We start from the raw sequence: 22,479 nt of genomic DNA, 5'->3' as shown, positions 1-22,479 counted from the left end.
AGTGCAGGTTCGCATCCCACCAGGCTCAAGGTTGACTCAGCCTTCCATCCTTCCGAGGTAGGTAAAATGAGGACCCAGATTGTTGGGGGCAATTAAGCTGACTTTGTAATAATGCCGCTTGGGGTGTGTGTGAAAGCCCTAATAAGCAGGCATATACATAGAATGAAGGCTACTGCTAAGCTTGTAAGCCGCCCTGAGTCTTCGGAGAAGGGCGGGATATAAATGGAATTAAAAAAAAATCATCTCCTCTCCACCCGGAGCCTATGTTTTTTTAGTCTTCCATTTAACCTTTTGCAGTTTTAATCTCTTTGTACATTTAGAATTATTTTTATATCTCTGTTTTTACTCTATTGTAAGCCTCTCAAGGTCATTTTGGGCAGCAAGATGGATCAGCGTATCAATTTAATTGCTGAATAATCATCCAGTTCTATCTCAGCTCCTTTACTTACTGGTGCAGAACTGTCTCTTGGTCCTCTTGATCGAACCATCCTTCCCAGTACTTCAATCCCATTAGAAGTGATATTTCCTGCTGCACTGATAATCTTCTCATCCACTTCCTTGCAATCAATCACTACTTTAGCGGTGGTTTTGCTGATAACAATATGCAGCTGGAAGAGGAGAGAGAGGTTTTAACACACAACAAGGAAGCCCAAAAGACGTACATAAACCAGAGCTCTTTGTACTGATATTTTTAATGCAATTCACAGACACACTATTGCTTTCTCAAGTTTCGATATGCACAGAGGGCTGCTTTCTTCTACGTTCCTCACTGTTATGTATCTTAAGTAACCTGTTAGCCCCTAATTACATCTTGCAGCAAGGCAGGAACTTGCCTATCACTAATGGCAAAAGAAAGACTTGGCTGAAGATGATTGAAGGATAAATGGGGCCTATGCAGAGACAAAATGGGCAGGATCAGCCTGTTCAATTCATTCCTCTGTAGCAAAAAAAAAAGCATAACTTATGTGCATTTGTGTGGCTTGTCAATGGCCACATTCCAAAAATATGGAGATCAGGGTATATATTGAAAGAATGTCTCAAGAGCTTTGGGGAAAAAAATAGGTGGCACCTTAAAATTTAAGACATTTATTTTGACTTTTGAAATGTTCCCAAACCATTCTAAAAGTAAGAACCACATAAACTTTATTAGCCACTCTAGAAACAAAGTTCTCCAATAGAATTTTGTTTAGATTTTTTTAAAATCTCTCCTTTATTATTTTTATAAATCACTCAAGGCAGCAAACATATCTAATACACCTTTCCTCGTCTTCCTCCCCCCCCCAAACAACAATCCTGTAAGAAGTTAGGCTAACGGAGAATGACTGGTCTAAAGGTAATCATCTGGCTTTCATGGCTAAAGCAGGACTAGAACTCATGGTCTTCTGGTTTGTAGTCTGGTGGTTTCACCACTAGACCACACTGGTTCTCATTTGTAGGGTTGGGTTTTGGGGTTTTTTTTTGCACATTGGCAATTTTCAGAGTTATGATAATTTAAAATTAAAGAAAATAAAACAAAACAAAATATAAATACAAGAGGTATTAAAATATTTAATACTGAAGACTAATCCCAGTAGTAAACTATTCTGCTGGGAGTGTAAAAGAGAGTGGCATAAAATCGTGTAAACATTTAGACAGCTGCCAAACTGCTCCCCTTCTTTCTAGACAAGTTAAAAAAAACAATTGTCTTACTTCACTCTTTTGCAATGATATAAGCTCTGAAACAGAATTTGGCAGCTTTAAAAGTGACATCATTTTTTTTTACAGTCTGAGAAGAAATGAAATTAAAAATCTGTTTGTCTATCAGAGAACTCAGCCCACAAAACATATTATTAGTTAGGTCTACTTACTCGGACATTTCTTGAGGCCACGAAAGGAACATTAGTAAACCACACGAAGCCCCCAAACCACTGTTTTTTTGTATATTTGCTCTACAAGTTTAAAACCTCATAAATCTGGGAGAATACAGCAATAAGAGAAAGACAAGTTCTTTCATATTTTAAAGATTTTAAAAGGTTTTTCTAAAAGTGCTTTCTTACTTTTGCTTCTTGGATAAGAAATGAAACGTTTTCAAAGGGGGGAAAAAAAAACAAAGTCCAGTTGCCTTTTAGAAAAAGCACCTTTGCGGCAACAGTGACGTGGATGACTGAGAATCTCCATATATATATTTTTAAAGATGTTTTTGAAGTGTATTTCAGCAAGTAACTCACCTTATGGAAACTTCCATAAAATATTTTCTTTATGTCGGAGCCTTCAAAAGTTACCGTCTGGAATTCCCCTTTGTAGTCATAATTGAAGAAAGTCAAAGTTTTGCCATCATCTGCACAGTGTAGGAGAGAATAAGGCTCAGAGAACTGTCTATTTTTTTTTACTTTTTAAGGTTATATATTGGCTCATCATATTTCCAAGCAAAAATCACGATCAGCCAGCTGGCCAAGGAAGAGCACAAAATTCTACATTTCATCGAAACTCATTTCCAAAATTAGGCAAGGGAGTTTTGACAGGTGGATAAATTGCTCTCCTAGACAAAATGGTAGGATTTAATCGGTTAAATCTGAGCATCCCACAGGGAAAAGAGAAGCTATTTAAATCAAGACCATTGAGTTTAATGAAATTCCTGGTCCTGTAATTCCTGTAAACCAATGAGATATGAAGGACACGCAGATATAAACGACAAACGTGGACAATCCTGGTCAAAAAATGACATATAGTGAACCCGTAAGTATCTCACCTATACCTTCCATGAGAAAAGGTGATTTATAAACATTGGGTGTTTTTTTAATCAGATTTTAATCCCACTTTTATTACTTTATAGATAACTCAAGGCAGTAAACATACATAATACTCCTTCCTCCTCTTATTTTCTTCAACACAACAACCCTGTAAATGGGTTGGGCTGAGAGAAAGTGAGTGGCCAAAGTCACCCAGCCTAAAGGGGGACTAGAACTCACAGTCTCCTGATTTCTAGGCCAGCACCTTAATCACCAAACCACTAGCTCTCTCATGCACCATATTATAAATAAGATATAGCACATAAATTAGTAGGAAACCCTATGGAAAACTGGGGAGAAAAAAACATTTAGGATTCCTTGTAAAAGAAAAAAACAACTATGACTTCTTAAGTCCCTCATTGATAACGTGCCAAAAAAAAAACAACAGATATCACAGCACACCTCAAAACCACAAACACTTACTATCCAAAATAACTCCAACCAACGGCTCATAGCTTTCATTTAAAATCTCCCACAGAGCAAATGGTTCCAGAGGTGTTTCGGGAAGTATGCGGAAGAGAAATGTTATGGTGTAATCTGATGGGAGACCCTCTGGATGTACATACCTGTGAAAGGAAAATAAGTTTGCAGGAAGTGATGTTAGCACAGAGAAACTGTACATTCAAGAATACCCCGTTTTCATTCACCCAAGGCTACGGAAGACGGTGCACAATATATCAAGTGCCAACATTTATAAGTAGATTAAAAATTATAAGCCATATGGGGGCAGAATTGAGGAAATAGTTGCTTTAAGGGGACAGTCTAATTTTGCCCCTCAAGCACTTGCATAATTTTAACTGGGTGGCTGTTCCAACACTGGAGGTTTTTAAGAAAAGGTTGGACAACTCTTTGTCTGAAGTGGTATAGAGTTTCCTGTTTGGGCAGAGGGGTTGGACTAGAAGACCTCCAAGGAGACCTTGGAGACCTTCCAAGTCTGTTAGTTTCTTATTCTGTAAACTTAATTTAAAGTGCTCATTTTGGGCTCATCAATCACAAAAGAAAGGCTGAACTGTTACAAACAGTTGTTGTATCTGTGCCCTTCAATCTATCCATTCTATCAATCATGATAAAGTTGCAGCTTCCCTCAGACACCTTAATCAATCCTTGCCCTTTAGTCCTATCACAATTATAGTTTTGAGCCAATCTTATTGGAAATGTGCTAGAGATGGATCCCCATATCCCTCAAAATCAATATGTTCCATCAAACTGCTTACAAGATTCCTGAGCAATGAGGATCACACTCTCCATACACAGCTGATAAATGCATTCCTATGACTAAATGTTTTAATTTTAATGTTTTTCCTAACTTTGACTCTTGTCCATGAGATTGGTTGTTGGCACTGTTCCATATTTTAATGTTCTTTTTTGGGAGTGGAGAATGCTATACACCTGTTTATAGCTTTTTTCCCCAGCCTGCTGCCCTCCAGATGTGTTGTTGATACCTTGGGAATTCTGGGAATTGTAGTTGCCTCACACCTGGAAAGCACCAGGTTCAGAGAGGCCATAAGACATTATGTTTTTAATTTGCTGGGCTTTTATTGTGGAAAAAAGCTTGATCAAATTCTTAATACATATAAAATGAACAAACATATATAACTCACCTTATCCCTCAGCCCATTTTTATGACTGCTAATTTTTCTGATGGCCGATAACATTGCAATGTGATAGATAAAATGACTTTGCATAAAAAAATCATATGGGATATACAAAACATGCAATAAAACTGCAGGTTTTATTCCAGAAAACTAATAATATTGATTTTAATGACTGGTATTTCTATTCCCTGCTTGTTATTTTAAATAACTGGGAGGTTTGAAAACACAGACCAAATTTTCCTATTTAAAACATCCTTAAACTCTTGGAAGATATATTGCTGATTGCTAATGCAATTAAGTAAGACATGTCTTTCATCTTTTATAATTCTCATGACCAAAGCTCACAGGTATGCAAATAAGACTAACCACACTGAAACAAGCAAGCATCTCCTATTGAGGCAATTTTCAGTTCTTCGTTGGACATCTAGAAGAAGTGGTTTGAAGAAAGCAAAGTCTATGATATTCAGCTAGAGCAGGGGTCTTCAAACTTGGCCCTTTTATGACTTGTGGACTTCAACTCCCAGAATTCCTCAGACAGGGTGCCTGGCTGAGGAATTCTGGGAGTTGAAGTCCACAAGTCATAAAAGGGCCAAGTTTGAAGACCCCTGAGCTAGAGTGATCCTTTTGGTAGTATATACTCATGGCTTAAACTCTCAGTACCCTTTTGCTCATCCCTTCTGGGAACACCCCCTACAACCACAATGAGAACAGGATTTGTGGTATTTGTATTGTGTCCATATTGATGGACAACATGAACACCATACCAGAATTACAGATAGCCCTCAACTTACAACTACAACTGAGCCCCAAATTTCCATTGCTAAGCAAGACGGTTGATAATTTTTGCCCCATTTTATGACTTTTCCTGCCACAGTTTTTAAGTGAATCACTGCAGTTGTTAAGTTAGTAATATGGCTGTTAAGTGAATCTGGCTTCCCCACTGACTTTGTGTGTCAGAAGACTGCAAAAGGTGATCATGTATGAGCCGTGGTGGTGCAATATTTAGAATGCAGCATTGCAGGCTAACTCTGCTCACTGCCAAGAGTTCAATCCTGATCGACTCAAGGTCAACTCAGCCTTCCATCCTTCCAAGGTCGGTAAAAATGGGGACCCAGATTGTTGGGAGCAATATGTTGACTCTGTAAACCTCTTAGAGAGGACCGTAAAAGTATTATGAAGTGGTATATAAGTCTAAGTGCTATGGCAAGTGCTATCACATGACCCTGGGACACTGCAACCATCATAAATACAAGCTAGTTGCCAAATGTGCAAATTTTGATCACCTGGCCATGGGGATGCTGTAGTGGTTGCAAGTGTGAAAAATGTCATCCAGTAAATTTTTCAGTGCTGTTGTAACTTTGAATGGTCACTAAACAAATGTTGTAAGCCGAGGACTAGCTGTAATCATTACAGAAGAACCATCATAACAGCTAATACTATATCTAGTAGAGTAGGAGTTGCAAATCTGAACACCCATTTGAAACACATGTTGACTTGACATCAACATATCATCAATATTCCCGAAATAAAGGGATATTGGGATGGGTGGGGGGTGAATAATGAGGAAACATCTTCAGGCAAACAAATGAAAGAGAAATTCCAATGGATTGTGTCAAGTGATCATGTACAATTTAAATTTGGTGGACTTTTACTGAAGGGGGTATGTCCTCACTTGCAAGCTTACAATTTTGAAAGAAATCAAAGGAATGTCCATAAGCTTAGGAAAAATTCAGATATCCCTAAATCTGAAGGGATAGAAGGATTATAATAGCTCTTAACTATAGGAACTTGCTGTAAGACATCCAGCTAATGAGCAAATCAAATGCTTGCTCCTAAGTGTTAATCACTCCCATTTTCACATCTCTGGTTTCCAGGAGACAGCCTGTGTACCTCCAGAGACAACTTTATTTAACTGGGAAACATAACCAAGCGCTTATTACTTATGCATTATTGACTTGATTTGATCCAGTTGTACATAAGGGTTTGGTTTGGAAAATAACATGCAGTATTCTTATGGTTTACTCTTCCCTCCTCCACCCATGTTCCTCTAGTTGCCACGTTACAAATTTGGCTTCCTTTCCCCACTGGCTTTGCTTTTCTAATCCTTAAAATCTGCAAGAATCCACATATGAGCTGAATTAGCTTTATCTCTCCTCTTAACAAAATGCTCTTTTTTTTCTCCAGTCAATACGTTTCTCCCTCTGTTTTCAACATTCAGACCTCACGCCAGACGATCAAGCATTTTAACAAATAAGGAGGGATTTTTGAGCATAAGTCTGGCCTCGGGGAAAGATTAATTCTGGGAACACACCAGTGAATGTGTAGGCAGCTTCTCATTAAGAGCAGAGATGGTTACTGTAAATGTTTGGGAGAAAAAGGATCTGTTCCTATTTTTTCTTGGAAAGCAAATTAAAATTTCAATCCAAAAATAATACGACAGTGAGATGTCTACCCAGGCATCTCTCCAAAACCAGCACAACTTGTAGACCTTTTTTCGTCTTCTTAGCCAATGAATAGTTGATTGAAGGCAGAATGATGGATCGTCAAAGATTAAACAAGTCCCAATATGGAAGGATGTCCTACTGTGAGCAACTCAGGATGCTGGTGTTGCGGTGTTTTCCATCCCTACAAAACCTTTTGCACGTGCAGAATGAATTTAATGCCTGGAGAAACGTATAGCCATAACCCAAAGTGGATTTAATTCAGAGCTGCAGAACTAGGTGCAGTTAGTCTCTGACTTATGGCTGGTCACTAAGTGACCCATCAAAGTTACAATGAACGCTCCACCCCCCAAAAAAGCCACTTAAGACCTGGATTTGAGGTTCTGATGGCTGCCCTCCTGTAACAACATTTTGGACACTCAACAACCAGCCTGCATTTATGGCTGTTTGTGGCTCCCGATGGTTGCCTCATTGTGATTTATGATGTGTTCCACAGAAAGAAGGCATTTACTTCTGGTTTCCAGCAAAAACCACCCTGTAGCAAACAATGGGTTCACTTAATGGCTGCAGCATTCACTTAACGACTGTGATGTTCACTTAGCAACTGCCACAGAAAAAGGAAGTAAAACGATCTGCTCACATTTGTTCACGGTTGTTAAGCAAACGTCGTGGTTGTTAAGTTTACCACCTTTACAACGAGTCACAAGTTACAACCAAAATTGTGGCCTCAATTATGAATATAAGCCAAGGATTACCTGGGCCACTGAAAGTAATATATATGCTTTGGTGATTCGCCCACATGTCCCTTGACTGCCTGCAGTGGTTTTATCCTTTGCCCACGGTACTCGGCAATTTCACTGGAGAAAGCAATTGTGTTGGGAAAAGTCAGCAGTAAAAGGAAAACAGGCTGCCAAAGAACACAATGGCTTTGTAATGTATTGGGCCTGTTTTACTTGTACTGTACCATGTGTCTTGACTGCTGCTTGAGATTGCTTAATCAGGGAGTTGAGTAACGGTCGCTGGCTCCTCAGACAAGCAGTCTCCAGGACCACCATTGGTTGGCTCTAGGGCAGCAACAGGCTCATTCAACCCTATTGGCCGCCGCCTAGTGGCCAGCAGTGTAAATAGCTGCATAGAAGCCTTGGTTAATAGTTCAGTTCCTGCATTCAGTAAAGCATGTTCCTGCCTGAACTCTCTCGCCTCGTCTCCTGCTTGCAACAAAGAACCCAGTACACAACAGGCTTGACACCATCAAAGCTTATACCAGCCAGAGCACTGAAAAACTCAAAGAAATAACGCAAGATCGGAAGATGTGGAGAGATCTGGCCCACAGAATTGCCAAATCTCAGACTCAGCTAACTGGATCACATCATCATTATCATCATCATCACCAACAAAAAAACCCCTCTGCAATTACCAGGAAAGAACAAGGCTACAGCATTATCCATAAATGAAGTGCAAATCTCTCCTATTCCCATACAAACTAAAGGTTCAAAATATGAATAATAGCAGAAGTTCTTCTGTGTCCCGCTGCATATGCCAAGAGTAGTGATTTGCAATGGTGAAAGATCTCAACACCCACCCTCCTTTCCATATAACATGGCTTTATTGGAAAGTAACAAAATCGAATAATGAGGTATAGTTTCTGATCTTTACACAGGGAAGGCTTTTGTGCCACTGTCAGATATGTGTTAGCCACACCAATCGTCAGTGCTTTTGAAATAACCCATGTAGTTTAACCTGTACCGGACTGACATTCAGCTGATCTAGGTAGTTACTCAACTGCAGTCAATCATTTATGACATGGCTTCGAGGTTTAAATGAGAGATTTCCTGGCGAAGACAAGCGTATCAAGTTCCAATTTCAGTCTGGGTCTTTGCCAGTGTTCTATCTACTACTACAACTGAAACTTTAGCCTTAGTTCTCTCTGGAGCCTCTCTAGAGATGAGATAGGGGCTATCCCTTTAGGTTTCCAATGTCTTAAGTAGCCATATTAAATATTGCCCTTCCCTGAAATTTTAGGCTGCCTGCGGCTTAGTGATTGTTCCAGTTTCAGCCTCCAGCAACAGCAGACAATCTAGTCCATTTATGTTGGAACTACACACCACAGTTCTGGATGCAGAAATGTCAATTCATTGCCTTACATGGCATGAACACAGCAAAGATAGCTAACAACAAGTATTGGACACCAGATATGTCACTAGAAGGCAAAAACAAGAAACCGCATCTCACTTACATTAGCCATGTCATGCAGGGGAATTCACTGGAGAAAACAATTATGTTGGGACGAGTTAGCAATAAAAGGGAACCAGGCTGCCAAAGAATGGGACACGGTGGCTCAGTGGGTTAGGACGCTGAGCTTGTTGATCTGAAGGTTGGCAGTTTGGCGGGTCGAATCCTGAGTGCCGCGTAACAAAGTGAGCACCTGTTACTCATCCCAGCTTCTGCCAACCTAGCAGTTTGAAAGCACGTAAAAATGCAAGTAGAAAAACAGGGACCACTATGGTGGGAAGGTAACAGCATTCCGTGTGCCTTTGGCGTCTAGTCATGACCATGACCATGGAGACATCCTTGGACAAACGCTGGCTCTTCGGCTTTGAAACGGAGATGAGCATCGGCCCCTAGAGTTGGAAATGACTAGCACGCATGTGCGGGGGAACCTTTACCTTTACCTTTAGGCTGCCAAAGAACATGGTGGCTGGACACCATCAAAGCTGACACCAGCCAGAGCATAGAAAAACTCAAAGAAGTAGTGCAAGATCAGGAGATGTGGAGAGAGACCTGGCCCGTAGAATCGCCAAGAGTTGGACTCGACTGAACAACATCATCATAATCAACAGCTTACGAGCTTAAGATTTTGCATGGTGGTATTTACATTTGATCATTTCTGATTCCTTTGCTGAAAAAATATACAGGCAGTCCTCAACTTACAACAGTTTACTTAGTGACCATTCAAAGTTCCAACAGCACTGAAAAAAGTGACTTATGACCATTTTTCCCACTTTATGACCATTCCAGCATTCCCATGGTCGTGTGATTTACATTCAGATGCTTGACAACTGACTCACATTTATGACGGTTGCAGTGTCCCGGGGTCACGTGATTCCCTTTTGCAACCTTCTGACCTTCTGAAGTCAATGGGGAAACCAGGTTCACTTAACAACTGGGTTGCTAATTTAACAACTGCAATGATTCACTTAACAAATATGGCAAGAAAAGTCGTAAAATGGGGCAAAAACAAATTTCTCACTTAGCAACATAAATGTTAGGCTCAGTTGTGGTCATAAGCTGAGGTCTACCTGTATATCATTTTCCCTTTAAATTACCCCACAGCTACAGAACTAAACAGGTAGTCCTCAACCTATCATTTGTTGCTTAGCAACCATTTGAAAATATGACAGGTGCCTCCCAAAAGGTGCTTATGACCCAGTTCTGATGGCTGCCCCTCTCCCACGGTCATGTAACTTATTTTCGATGCTTGACAACCAGCCTGCATTTATAGCTGTGTATAGCATCCCAGGGACATGTGACCGCAATTTACATTTTTTTGCCTGTAAACCAGCATTTACTTCTGGATTTCAGCAAAAAAACACCCCATAACACACAACTATGGTGTTCATTTCACAACCTGGCACACAAGAAAAGGTCATAAAATTAGTTGTCAGACACACGACTGTCACAATTTAAAATTCTAATAGGCAAGCCCCATTATGGTCATGTGTGTTGTTGTTGTTGTTGTTAGTTGCGAAGTCGTGTCCGACCCATCGCGACCCTATGGACAATGTTCCTCCAGGCTTTCCTGTCCTCTACCATCTTCTGGAGTCCATTTAAGCTCACGCCTACTGCTTCAGTGACTCCATCCAGCCACCTCATTCTCTGTCGTCCCCTTCTTCTATTGCCCTCAATCTTTCCCAGCATTAGGCTCTTCTCCAGTGAGTCCTTCCTCCTCATTAGGAGGCCAAAGTATTTGAGTTTTAGCTTCAGGATCTGGCCTTCTAAAGAGCAGTCAGGGTTGATCTCCTCTAGGACTGACTGGTTTGATCGCCTTGCAGTCCAAGGGACTCGCAGGAGTCTTCTCCAGCACCAGAGTTCAAAGGCCTCAATTCTTTTGCGCTCAGCCTTTCTTATGGTCCAACTTTCACTGCCATACATTGCAACTGGGAAGACCATAGCCTTGACTATACGCACTTTTGTTGACAGGGTGATGTCTCTGCTTTTTACTGTGCTGTCTAGATTTGCCATGGCTTTCCTCCCGAGGAGCAAGCGTCTTTTAATTTCTTGACTACAGTCCCCATCTGCAGTGATCTTGGAGCCCAGGAAAATAAAATCTGTCACTACCTCCATTTCTTCCCCATCTATTTGCCAGCAATTGAGAGGGCCGGATGCCATGATCTTGGTTTTCTTAATGTTTAGTTTCAACCCAACTTTTGCACTCTCCTTCTTCACTCGGTCATGTGTAGAGTATTGCATCCATATATAATGAAATCAAACCATTGATTGATGTTATTAGCTAACTGTTTTTTTCTGGTTTAATCTGAACAGGAAAAACTCTGGAGAGTTTAAAGTGGGTTATGTCCTGAACATGCCAACTTCCAACTATGGGTTGGGTTTTTTGTTGTTTTTTTGTCCAGGCTAATTTGTGCTCATTCAGATGAAATGACATACAGTGGTACCTCGGTGCTTGTCAGTAATTGGTTCTGGAAGATGCGCTGAATGCTAAAACCTATGGGTACTGAGAAAACCACATGACTTACCACATGACCGATGGGTACCGAGAAAACCACATAACTTACCACATGACCTGTTATTTTGGCCTGAAGAAATAGCAAGTCATGAGGCCACCGACATCAACAAGTTCTTCCTTGCACATCAACTACCAGGAGAAAGATGAGCGCTGGAGCAAGATTCCTGCTTCAAAACACGTTGAATACCGAATTCAACAAGTTTTGAAGCAGTCAAGTGCCGAGGTATGACTGTACTGGGGTTATATTGAAGGCTGAAGCAAATGTTTTTGATTGTCTTCTAGAAGTCAACAGTGGAGGAGAAGGAAGAGAAATCTGGGCTGCAGATGTAACACTAAACTTTTTTTTATTGAAAAGTTTTAAAATACATTTTATCTTTAACAATCCCCCCCTCCCCCTCCCCTACCTATCCCTCCCTACCCCTCCCCCCCTTTCCCCCCTCCCCCCCCAACTTCCCAGAGCTAAGTACAGGGTATAAAAACAAAGAACAATCATAAACATCCATATGCTACCAACAATAAATTCTTAAATCTATCACTCTCTAGCTCATATAAGATAACTACAAACAATACTAATATTTCATATAGAGAGAAAAAAAAAGAAAATAGAAAGGAAGACTTATTCAAATGCTAAATGAAACTTTTTAGTCCCGTATTTCTTCTGGATATATTCAATCCATGTAACACTAAACTTTGACTTAGTCCTGCATCTCAATGCAACCATTGACCCAGCCTTGCAAATTAAGCTCAGAGGCATCCATCAGATTTCTGCTTGGAATTCTTTCAAGACGTTTACAAATTAGTAAGAAATCTTTCCAGAAAGGAGGAAATGTCTGAGGGAGAATTTCCAGATGCTGTTTCTTTTTCCCACAATCTCTTTCCCTAGGCAGTATCCCCTTTATCAGGGAAACTTGTAAGCCAAAAGGCTTTTTTTTGCTTGTTTGTTTTCGTTTTTTAATGCAAAACAATTGTCATCATGTACAAAAATTGCAGGATATTTTTGTTACTTTATACAGTTTTAGTGATATGTGCATGCACATGCAATGTATATGTCTGTGCAAGGGTGTGTGCAAACACACATGCATATATCCATATACCAATATTCTGTATTTGCACATATGTATTTGCACAGAGTCCCTCTGAGCAAGATGAATGGTTTCTTAAATAAATAAATACATACATACATACATACATACATACATACATACATACATACTGTAAATAAATAAATACATAAGGCACAGTAATTCCAAATAATTGAGCTCCCATTCTCAGGTGCAAAAAATTACATTGATCTTACATTGTTAGGTTACATAAGTTCTTTTTTAATAGTTGTCTACAACTATAATATTATAGATTGTCCCTAACTTCTGACTATATCAAGGTAAGTAGGTCATCATGTGACTACACCTGATTTAACAACCTTCTTGGTGACGGTTGTTAAGTGAACGTGGCAATCGTTAAGCAAATCCATTGTTTGCATTGGGGTTTTGTTTTGTTTTGTTGCCAGAAACTGGAAATAAACACCGTAAATTGCAGTGATGATGTGACCACAGGACGCTGAAAATACCCGTTAATATAGGTTGTTTGCTAAGCATCCAAAATGCAATCACATGACTAGATCTGGGGAGGTCTGTTGTAACTTTGAATGTTGCTAAATGACCAGTTGTAGATTTAGGGCAACTTGTATAGCTGTAGGAGAAGAGCAGGCAGAGCTGGGGCGCAGACTTAATGCATCATCGGTTTAGAGTCCTTGCATTGCCACAAGAGAGCCAAATCCAGCCCCTTTTAAATTCTGTTGACCCTTATCTAGCACCAATTTAGTGCTGACCATTAATTGACTAAATTCTTGTGCAAGGGTCTCCAAACTTGGCACCGCTTTAAGACTTGTGTACTTCAACTCCCAGAATTTCTCAGCCAGCCATGCTGAAGGAATTCTGGGAGCTGAAGTCCACAAATCTTAAAGTTGCCACATTTGGAGATCCCTGTTCTGGTATATAGGCTGTAATAATAGACCTTCTATGTCTGAACTTAATGAATGATCCTGATTCTTTGCGCATTATCTTCAGTACATACTTGGTTGGCTGAGAGACCAAAGCATCCTTATGCAGTCCGTAACAGTGATAGGCGTTAAACGTTCCGGGTTCCATAGATACTCCTTCCACAGCTGCAAACTCTTTCTCAACCAGGCCAAACATCTCCATCATTTTAAATCCTGGAAACCAAAACAGAGAAATGTGTGGGGTAATTTCTACTTCTTAATCTGAATGGGAAGTTAAATGTGAGTTATGTAATGAAGAGTTTAGCAACTCAGGCACTGCAGATTTTTACCATCTGGCAATTACTTGATGATTGCACAACTAACAAGACATAACCTTATGCTTTCAATTTCCATTGTACAGGAAGTAGAAGAAGCTAATTAAGGAAACACAGTACAGTGTAGGTATTCCTAGACTTAGAACCATTTGTTTAGTGACTATTCAAACATTGTAGCACCCCCGTGGTTACATGATCAAAATTCAAACATTTGGCAACTGGCATGTATTTATGATGGTTGCAGGGTCCTGGAGTCATGTGATCCCCTTTTGCAACCTTCTGACAAGCAAAGTCAACAGCGAAACCAGTTTCACTTAACAACAGTGTTACTAACTTAACTGCTGTGATTCACTTTAACAACTGTGGCAAGAAAGATCGGAAAATGGGACGCAACTCACTTAACAATTAGTAAGTTATTATTAATTATTTACATTTGGTATAGCCACTCCAATGGGTGGCTTACAAAATCTAAAGGCAGTAAAACAGTTAAAAACATACGACACATTGCGGGGCAAAACAACTAACACAATAACAAAAAACACACCAAGATCTCATAATATGTGACATGATTGCAGTGTTCCAATATCTCAGGGGCTGCCACAAAGAAGAGGGAGTCAAGCTATTGCAGGACAAGAAGCAATGGATGGAAACTAATCAAGGAGAGAAGCAACCTAGAACTAAGGAGAAACTTCCTGACAGTTAGAACAATTAACCAGTGGAACAACCTGCCTCCAGAGGTGGTGAATGCTCCAACACTGGAGGTTTTTAAGAAGAGACTGGACAGCCATTTGCCTGAAATGGTATAGGATTTCCTGCCTGAGCTGGGGGTTGGACTAGATGACCTCCAAGGTCCCTTCCAACATTATTATTATTATTGTTATTATAATATTAGAGATGAATATTAGATGAATCCCTCTCCATCTTTAAGTTGTAGCTATTACTAGGAGATACACTATTTACATATTTACAAGGTTGATTCAGCCTTCCATCCTTCCGAGGTAGGTAAAATGAGGACCCAGATTGTTTTGGGCAATTAAGCTGACTTTGTAATAATGCCGCTTGGGGGGGGGGGGCGAAAGCCCTAATAAGCAGGCATATACATAGAATGAAGGCTACTGCTAAGCTTGTAAGCCGCCCTGAGTCTTCGGAGAAAGGCGGGATATAAATGGAATTAAAATAAATAAATAAAATAAATTATGCACTCATTGCTTATTACATAAAAAATGTACTTGCTTAATAAGAACATACCTGCTAAACTATTGCCATCTTTATTCACCAATGGACAAGCTGTAAAAAGGAAGAAAAGAAATTATCTCTGGCTGAGAAGAAATAGTCACAATGCCAAGTATATTGTATTTTTATGAAAAATACATCAACAGGAAGAAATCAAAACATGCCAATGCTTTAGAATGTGGCCTGTAAACAGCATTTTTTTAAGTGTCAAAAATTTATCAAGCATTCCTTTTCCACTGCAATATTTCCTATCAAGAAGTGTACTTTAGATAAATCTTGAGGCCATTGATTCTACATGTTGTTGAATAAACACAGCAATGTTGTCTTAGTTGTGATCAATGGGATTTCTCCATCTATTTTAAAAATTCAGTCCATGTTTTAAAAGTTCCAAAACTGCTCTGTGGCTACAATTTGAGACAAAGCAGATGTTTGAAAACTAGCAAACATGTCTTTATTTTATACAGCTGAGACATACAAGCAATAACGTTGGGACTGCACTGTTATTCAAAATAATATAGCTAATATTATATATACACATGCTGTACACTACACTAAAATGAAGTAGGATGCCTTTTTACATTTTTTTCTAACAATTACTCTGTTTTTTTAAAAATTATTCTCTTTGTTATTGGCAAATTCACTGTGATCACTGTCAAACAGACATATTCTAGCCAGTTCTGACCTCCTAAATTTTTTTTGAAGACGTTCCCTTTGGGTTTCTTCTTATTGTAGAAACATCCTATCTACTACCTTGGCAAAGTAGTTTTTAAATGATGGGACCAATTTCTTTCTTTCTACGCATTATATGTTCTTAATTGAGTTAATTATAGAAGTACATTCAAAATTGTTATTAGCCATCTTGAAGCATCCTCCCAATTGTCTATAAATGCAACACACACTTCTACAATGTCCCCATCAAGTGTGCACTTATCTGGAGAAAAAACCTTAAGCTTAATGGAACTGACTTCTAAGTAAACACAAAGAGAAATGGGATGTTGTACACCAGGGATTTTCAACCTTTTCACCCATTGTACCACTTTTAGGATATGGCAACATCTGAGTACCACCAGTCGCCTAGCAAGGTGTCAAAAACCTGATGACGAAAAAAAAGAAAAAAAGAAAAAAGTGATGAAGCACAGGTAGTCCTCGACTTACAACAGTTCTCTTAGTGACTGTTCAAAGTTACAATGGCACTGAAAAAAGTGCCCCCCAAGACACAGCCGAGCAAGACACCTGCCTGCCCGCCCAGCTGTGCTCTTCCTCCTGTTCAAGGTTTTTATTTTTGTGAGCATTTCTGTTGAGGATTGGCAATGGGGCTGGGGGCAGTGTTTGGTTTTTATTCCCCCTGTATGCTGGATGGTTGCAGCAGGTTTTGGTCACTTCACATGACCCTGGGACACTGTGACCGTCATAAATATGAATCAGTTGCCAAGCATCTGAATGTAAATCACAAGACCCTGGAGATGCTGCAACATTCCAGCTGATCGGTGCTTCTTCTGGGCTCAGAAGCGCCAGGATCAGAACCGAGCTCCAGCTGGAGCCTGGTGCTGATCCTGGGGCTTCTGCTGAGCCCTGACAGCCCTGCAGCTCCAGCCATCTCTTGCTCAGGCTTGTGCGGTGCTGCCACAGGTTCAGCTCATTCCCCTCCCCTGCTACCACTTTTCTAGGATGGTCGCGTACCACCTGCCAGGTGCCAATGTACCACAGGTGGTACCCGTACCACTGGTTGAAAAGCCCTGTTGTGCACCATCACTCTGCAGACCAAGTTAGTAAAATGCGCTTTTTTTTGTAATTTGGGCAGCGGGCAGGAAGAAGTAAAGAAACAACTGCTAACTTGCAGAGGCTGTTTCACAGACAAAAGTGATCAGTTCGTCTTCAATCTTCTTGAAGGCATCAAAGTCATCCACAAAGAACACATGTCTCTCGCTTGGCTTGCTGCCAATGTTGACCAGTTCTGCGTAATCAGCATCTGCTACTCCAATGGCAAATATACTGAATCCTGAGGAAGGAAGAAAGGAAGGAAGGAAACATTTCTGGGATGAGTAAATTGCTAAACATGTAAACAAAAGCCGAGGATACTTTTATTAATCTAGTCCAGGCTTTCCCAACCCACATCTTCCAAATGTGTAAAGACTAGATAACTCCCCTGTCTAAGGCCTGGAGGAACGTTGTCCATGGGGTCGCGATGGGTCAGACACGACTTTGCAACTAACAACAACAATTCCCCTGTCTAAGACAGGGGTGTCCAACCTTGGCAACTTTAAGACGTGTGGATTTCAACTCTCAGAATACTCCAGCCAGGCTGGGAATTCTGGGAATTGAAGTCCACAAGTCTTAAAGTTGCCAAGTTTGGACACTCTTGGTCTAAGTAAGACAATGGTGGGTATTTATAGTTCAATACATACAGAGGGCAGATCGGAGAAGATTGTTCTAGCTACTTCTGGGGCCAAACCTATTTTTCTCCATGGGTCAGAACAGGTCATAAATCACCTCCTTGCTCTTATCAACGCCATCTGTTTATTCTTTCTGCATATTCAGAAAAGGATTGGTTTTGGCATCCCATTTCCTTTGGGCGGCCAAGTTTATTTTAGGAACAGAAATGACCTATGTCTGAATCAAATGGATAAAGAAACATATTTCCCTTATTTCTCTCAATAACTCACGATCTAACACTAACATTTGCTCTGCCAGCATACCACTATTGCAAGCTGGAGTATTTTAGGAGTGAAATTACAGAAGTTACAGCCCCAGCTAAACTTGAGAACACCAGGTCGAAAAAGGCAATTGTAAACACTAATTTGGAAGCTAATTCTGTGGAAGGCTTGCTTCTGAGTAAACTGTTATAGAGTGCCATATATGTGTTTGTGGCATTTAAGTGTCCAATTAGCTAACAGCTATGCAAAGAATTTGGGATCACATATACTACACCAGGGGTGTCAAACTGCGCCACCAAGGCACATATATCGACTGTATCACCAGGAAACTGCGCCCACCCCATTACCGGGAATGGAGAAAAAACTCTGATACGTTGTGCGATGTCATATGACGTCACAAGTTTGACATGTCTGTACTACACCATTATTTGCTCAATCATGGTTTATTGAATAAACTATAATTGGCTAAGTTCACAAAATATATTAACATTTATTTAGCGTATGGCTGGTCACACACAGAATTAAAAGCACTTCATATTTACAAGTTAGAACAGTTAAAACAATTTTTTTTTAAAAAAAGAAGCAATTATAAAACCTAAGAGGAAAACAGAAATAACATTTCAGAGTTTAATGTCGAGTTTGGAGATCCAGTCAGTAGCTGCCGTTGTTATGCAGAGGAAGTCCTTAAAATCTCCTGGGTATCTTCCATTAGTGCATTCCCTCACTATATGTTGGATAGTCTGTCGGGGAGCCCCACAATCACATTGTGCTGAAGGTGTTAAGAAGCTCTCATTCGGGAGTATAGTAAGATCCTGCTAAACTCCTCTCTACCCATTCATGCCTATACTTCTGATCTCTTAAGATGTCGATTAAAGTCAAGAAATCCACCACTCCTCACAGCGCTTAAGCTGCTGGCCGAACATCAGAGCACTATACAAAAGTGGATGGAAGCATGGAGTAGCTATACCTCCCAAGATATTTCTGAGCATATTAATCCTAATAGTATACCTCCAGGATTTAATCTACCCCGACAGATATGTGTGACATACAATATATTAACAGAGTCATCTATTTATTTACCATGGAAGGCCAGGCACATTTGTATCAAACTGATGACATGGTACTTGTTTCCTTACCATCTAGTTGCATCTCTCTGGAAACTTGGTTCACATCATCTTGAGATCGCCCATCTGTGATTACTACTAAAACTTTTGGGATTCCCTTCCTGGTCCCAGACTCCAAAGTAAATAAAATCTGTTGTGCATGTTTAATTGCTCTGCCTGGGAAGGAAGGAAGGAAGGAAGGAAGGAAGGAAGGAAGGAAGGAAGGAAAAATTATCATGTAGTGTTAAACTATTATTGGTTGTCTAAGGAAAGTTTCAATGAACCCTTTTCCTACAGCTCTTCCAGCAATTCAACCCACCTGTTTTGGTGTTTCCCCCTTTGTAGGCTATGTGCTGAATGGCATCCAGTAGAGTTTCTTTGCTTCTGTAGGCATTCAATTTAAATTCTGTCCTTGGATCATCACTGAACTGGGCAATTGCCACCTGAATATCAAAGATACCTTAATAATGATTAATGTACACAATTTAGCAAGGTTTTTTTTTACTTTTTTGTAATCCCACCCTATGAGTCAGATATGGGAAGGAGTGTGAAGCAAGAAGGTCATTTCAGAAAAAGATGGCTGGTCATCAAACTAAAGAAAGTGGGGAATATTTCTCCCTCTCTCAAAATATTAGAGTCATGCAAAGAAGCTAATTCGGTGGAAATTTAGAACAGACAAAAGGGTACTGTTTCAACTAGAAAAACTTGGCAACTTTAACATTTGTGGACTTCAACTCCCAGAATTATCATGGCTATCTGAGGAATTCTGGGAGTTGAAGTTCACAAGTATAAAAGTTGATCTAGTTAAGGGGTCTTCAAACTTGGCCCTTTTATCACTTGTGGACACAGGCATGCTGGCTGAGGAATTTTGGGAGTTGAAGTCTACAAGTCATTAAAGGGCCAAGTTTGAAGACCCCTGATCTAGATCATAATTAACTCTGATGAAAAAATACAACTTAAAACTATGGAGAAAGAGTCTTTGGATTGTGTTGCAGTAGAAATGTGAAATATAAAGAAACATTTTTATTCAGATTAATTATTTTAGTACCAGAACCACAGTTCATTTGGTGTGACTATATTTTGATACAACTAAAGACTTTCATACTCAACTTTAAAATGTTCATATCCTCAATAAATTTTCTCTCTTGCTCACCTGAGTTCCATCAGGACCAATCTTGTCAAGAGCACCAACAGTGCTATACAGAAAGCCAATTATTTTGTTGAAATTTGCATCTCCAATACTCCAAGATCCGTCCACCAAAAATACCAAGTCGGCCCTTGCAGCTTTGCAAACTGCAAAAATACACAAAGTACTTTGAGATTAAAAAAAGAAATGCTGATTCGGCATTAAGTGACAGAAGCATATTCACATACATAAGTAGTTTCCCTTATTTTGACAAATGTTTATTTCTCATAATAGACCACAAACTATTCTTTACCTTTTTGTTCATTTCTATGGCAATTTCCAGTTTTAGTAAGCATTCTATCAAGGTACAGAAATTCACCTATGTGCTTTAATTTCATATCTTATTTGCAAGTTTTGATTTAATTTTCCTAATCAAATACAACTACTTTGGTCTTTAATAGTCACTCAGTGGTGAGTTAGATAACATGTACAATAAACAAACAAACAAACAAAATAAAATAAATAATAAATAAATAAAATAATGCACAAATTCATAAAGTTATCTTTTCATCATACAGTCTAACACTACAAATCATTCAGCTTCTCAGCCAACAACATGGCAATGTTTCCAAAGGAAAGTAATGCATATTCATGTTCAAACAAATACTAATATCTAATATTCTAATATCATACAAACATGGGTATCTGATTGTTTGTATCTGGTGGGTTTGGGGTTTTAATTATTGTTTTTAAGTAATTTATTTATTGTATTTGGGCACTATGGTTTAATCTGTTTTTAATTTTTGTATTTTTGTATTTTGGTATTTATTGCCCTGTTCACCACCCTGAGTCCTTCGGGAGAAGGGCGGTATACAAATTAAATTAAATAAATAAATCCATTCTACATTTGTCCATAACGATTTTGAATAACCAAGGGAGCAATGCCAAATCATTTATTGAGCTTTTAATCTATTCTCAAAGATGCTTTAGTTCCCTGATAGCACTCTATGTAACCAATCGGGCTTTTAGCTCCAAACTTGCTAAGAATTTTTCATAATTCACTCCAATTCACTTCATCCTAGATTATCTCAAAATCCACAAACACGAAATACAACTTCTTTCTCATATTCATGTTTTTAATGACCTGCTAGATAGCAAAAATTTAGCCTGCACTACCAATTAATGGTGTGTGCCATATTTAGAGCCTTTTGTCACTCTTGTGTCCCTCACTCGTTTTCTTACTCTTTCATCATGAACAACCAAAAGAATTGTGCTTTTTGATCCACTTCTTTCTCACATTTACTCTTAAATGCTCCTATGTTTAAAATACAAAATTTAAAACAAAAACCATATTCAAGCAAATACCAAACAGATACCATTCTAATTCATTCTTGGGCCCCAGATGATATAACCACTTTTTCTGTACTTCCTTGCCTTGTTCCCACCCATATATTCATGTCAAGAAGAGGTTGTCTTGCAAGCCAACATAATGTTGTCTGCATCCCAATAACCAGAATTACATGTAGCACACTAACATACAGCTAGTCCTCAGCTTACAACCATTCATAACCATTTGAAGTTATGACAGGGCTAAAAAAATGCTCTCCTAGGATCATTGCAGGTATCCCCACAGTCACATTATCTCCATTAGGCTTGTTTGGCAACCAGCTTCCATTTACAACTTTTGCAGCATCCCGGGGCCACAGTGATCACCAGCTGTGACATTCCCAGCTGGCTTGTGACAAAGTCACTAGGGGAAGCCATACTTGTTAAATGACCAGGGTGATTTGCTTAGCAGCGAAACTGGGCATGATTCATTAACCGCATTGCTTAGCAATCAAGTTACGGTCCCAATTGTGGTCAAAATTCAAGGACTACCATACTATTGTTAAATAATCCTTTTTTTAAAAAAATCTCTTAGCAGATTCTTTTTGCAGAAAGACTACCTTCCTTTGCCGGAGGAATCGTAGGCTGCGGAGTAGTAGTTGGAGGAGTCGGTGGTGGTTCGGTTGGGTATGGCACTGAGAATGGAGAAAAGAAAAGATAGAAAAAAAATATGTAGAAATGGCAGTCGATATATGTGCCTTGGTGGCGCAGTGGTTAAAATACAGGCTAATTCTGCTGACTGCCGGCTGCCAGGTGTTCGGCAGTTCGATCCTGACCGGCTCAAGGTTGATTCAGCTTTCTATCCTTCTGAGGTCAGTAAAATAAGGACCCAGATTATTGGGGGCAATATGCTGACTCTGTAAACTGCTTAGAGAGGGTTGTAAAAGCACTGTGAAGTGGTATATAAGTCTAAGTGCTATTGCAAGTGCTATTGCTTATTGAGATGTCAGGAGAGTAAGAATGAAAAACATTGTCCTACTCATAGCTACTGAGATCTGAAGTAGTTCCTCAATTTCAAAATCTGGAGATTCCCAGATACTCCAATCAGAGGCAGGGGAAAAAAAGTTCCTACTAATAATACGAGACTTGTCCAAACGTCTCTGGTGCTATTTATAT

At 39.5% G+C, this 22,479-nt stretch overlaps 1 protein-coding gene across 1 annotated transcript in view; it reads right to left on the bottom strand.

The window, feature by feature from the left end:
• Positions 1 to 22,479, bottom strand: part of COL14A1 (collagen type XIV alpha 1 chain) — a 132,785-nt gene that overhangs the window by 44,901 nt on the left and 65,405 nt on the right. Inside the window, exons 25-34 of the mRNA XM_081324276.1 lie at positions 21,924 to 21,998; positions 20,005 to 20,144; positions 19,171 to 19,294; positions 18,885 to 19,028; positions 16,929 to 17,093; positions 15,110 to 15,148; positions 13,622 to 13,760; positions 3,192 to 3,334; positions 2,208 to 2,317; positions 450 to 608 (exon numbers count right to left, since the gene is read on the bottom strand). Of these exons, the coding sequence (XP_081180402.1) occupies positions 450 to 608; positions 2,208 to 2,317; positions 3,192 to 3,334; positions 13,622 to 13,760; positions 15,110 to 15,148; positions 16,929 to 17,093; positions 18,885 to 19,028; positions 19,171 to 19,294; positions 20,005 to 20,144; positions 21,924 to 21,998 (1,238 nt within the window). The remainder of the gene's footprint in view (positions 1 to 449; positions 609 to 2,207; positions 2,318 to 3,191; positions 3,335 to 13,621; positions 13,761 to 15,109; positions 15,149 to 16,928; positions 17,094 to 18,884; positions 19,029 to 19,170; positions 19,295 to 20,004; positions 20,145 to 21,923; positions 21,999 to 22,479) is intronic.

The sequence above is a fragment of the Vipera berus genome (genome assembly GCF_964194415.1).
Source record: "Vipera berus genome assembly, chromosome: 3".
Taxonomy (NCBI): domain Eukaryota; kingdom Metazoa; phylum Chordata; class Lepidosauria; order Squamata; family Viperidae; genus Vipera; species Vipera berus.
This window is presented reverse-complemented; position numbering and strand designations above follow the sequence as displayed.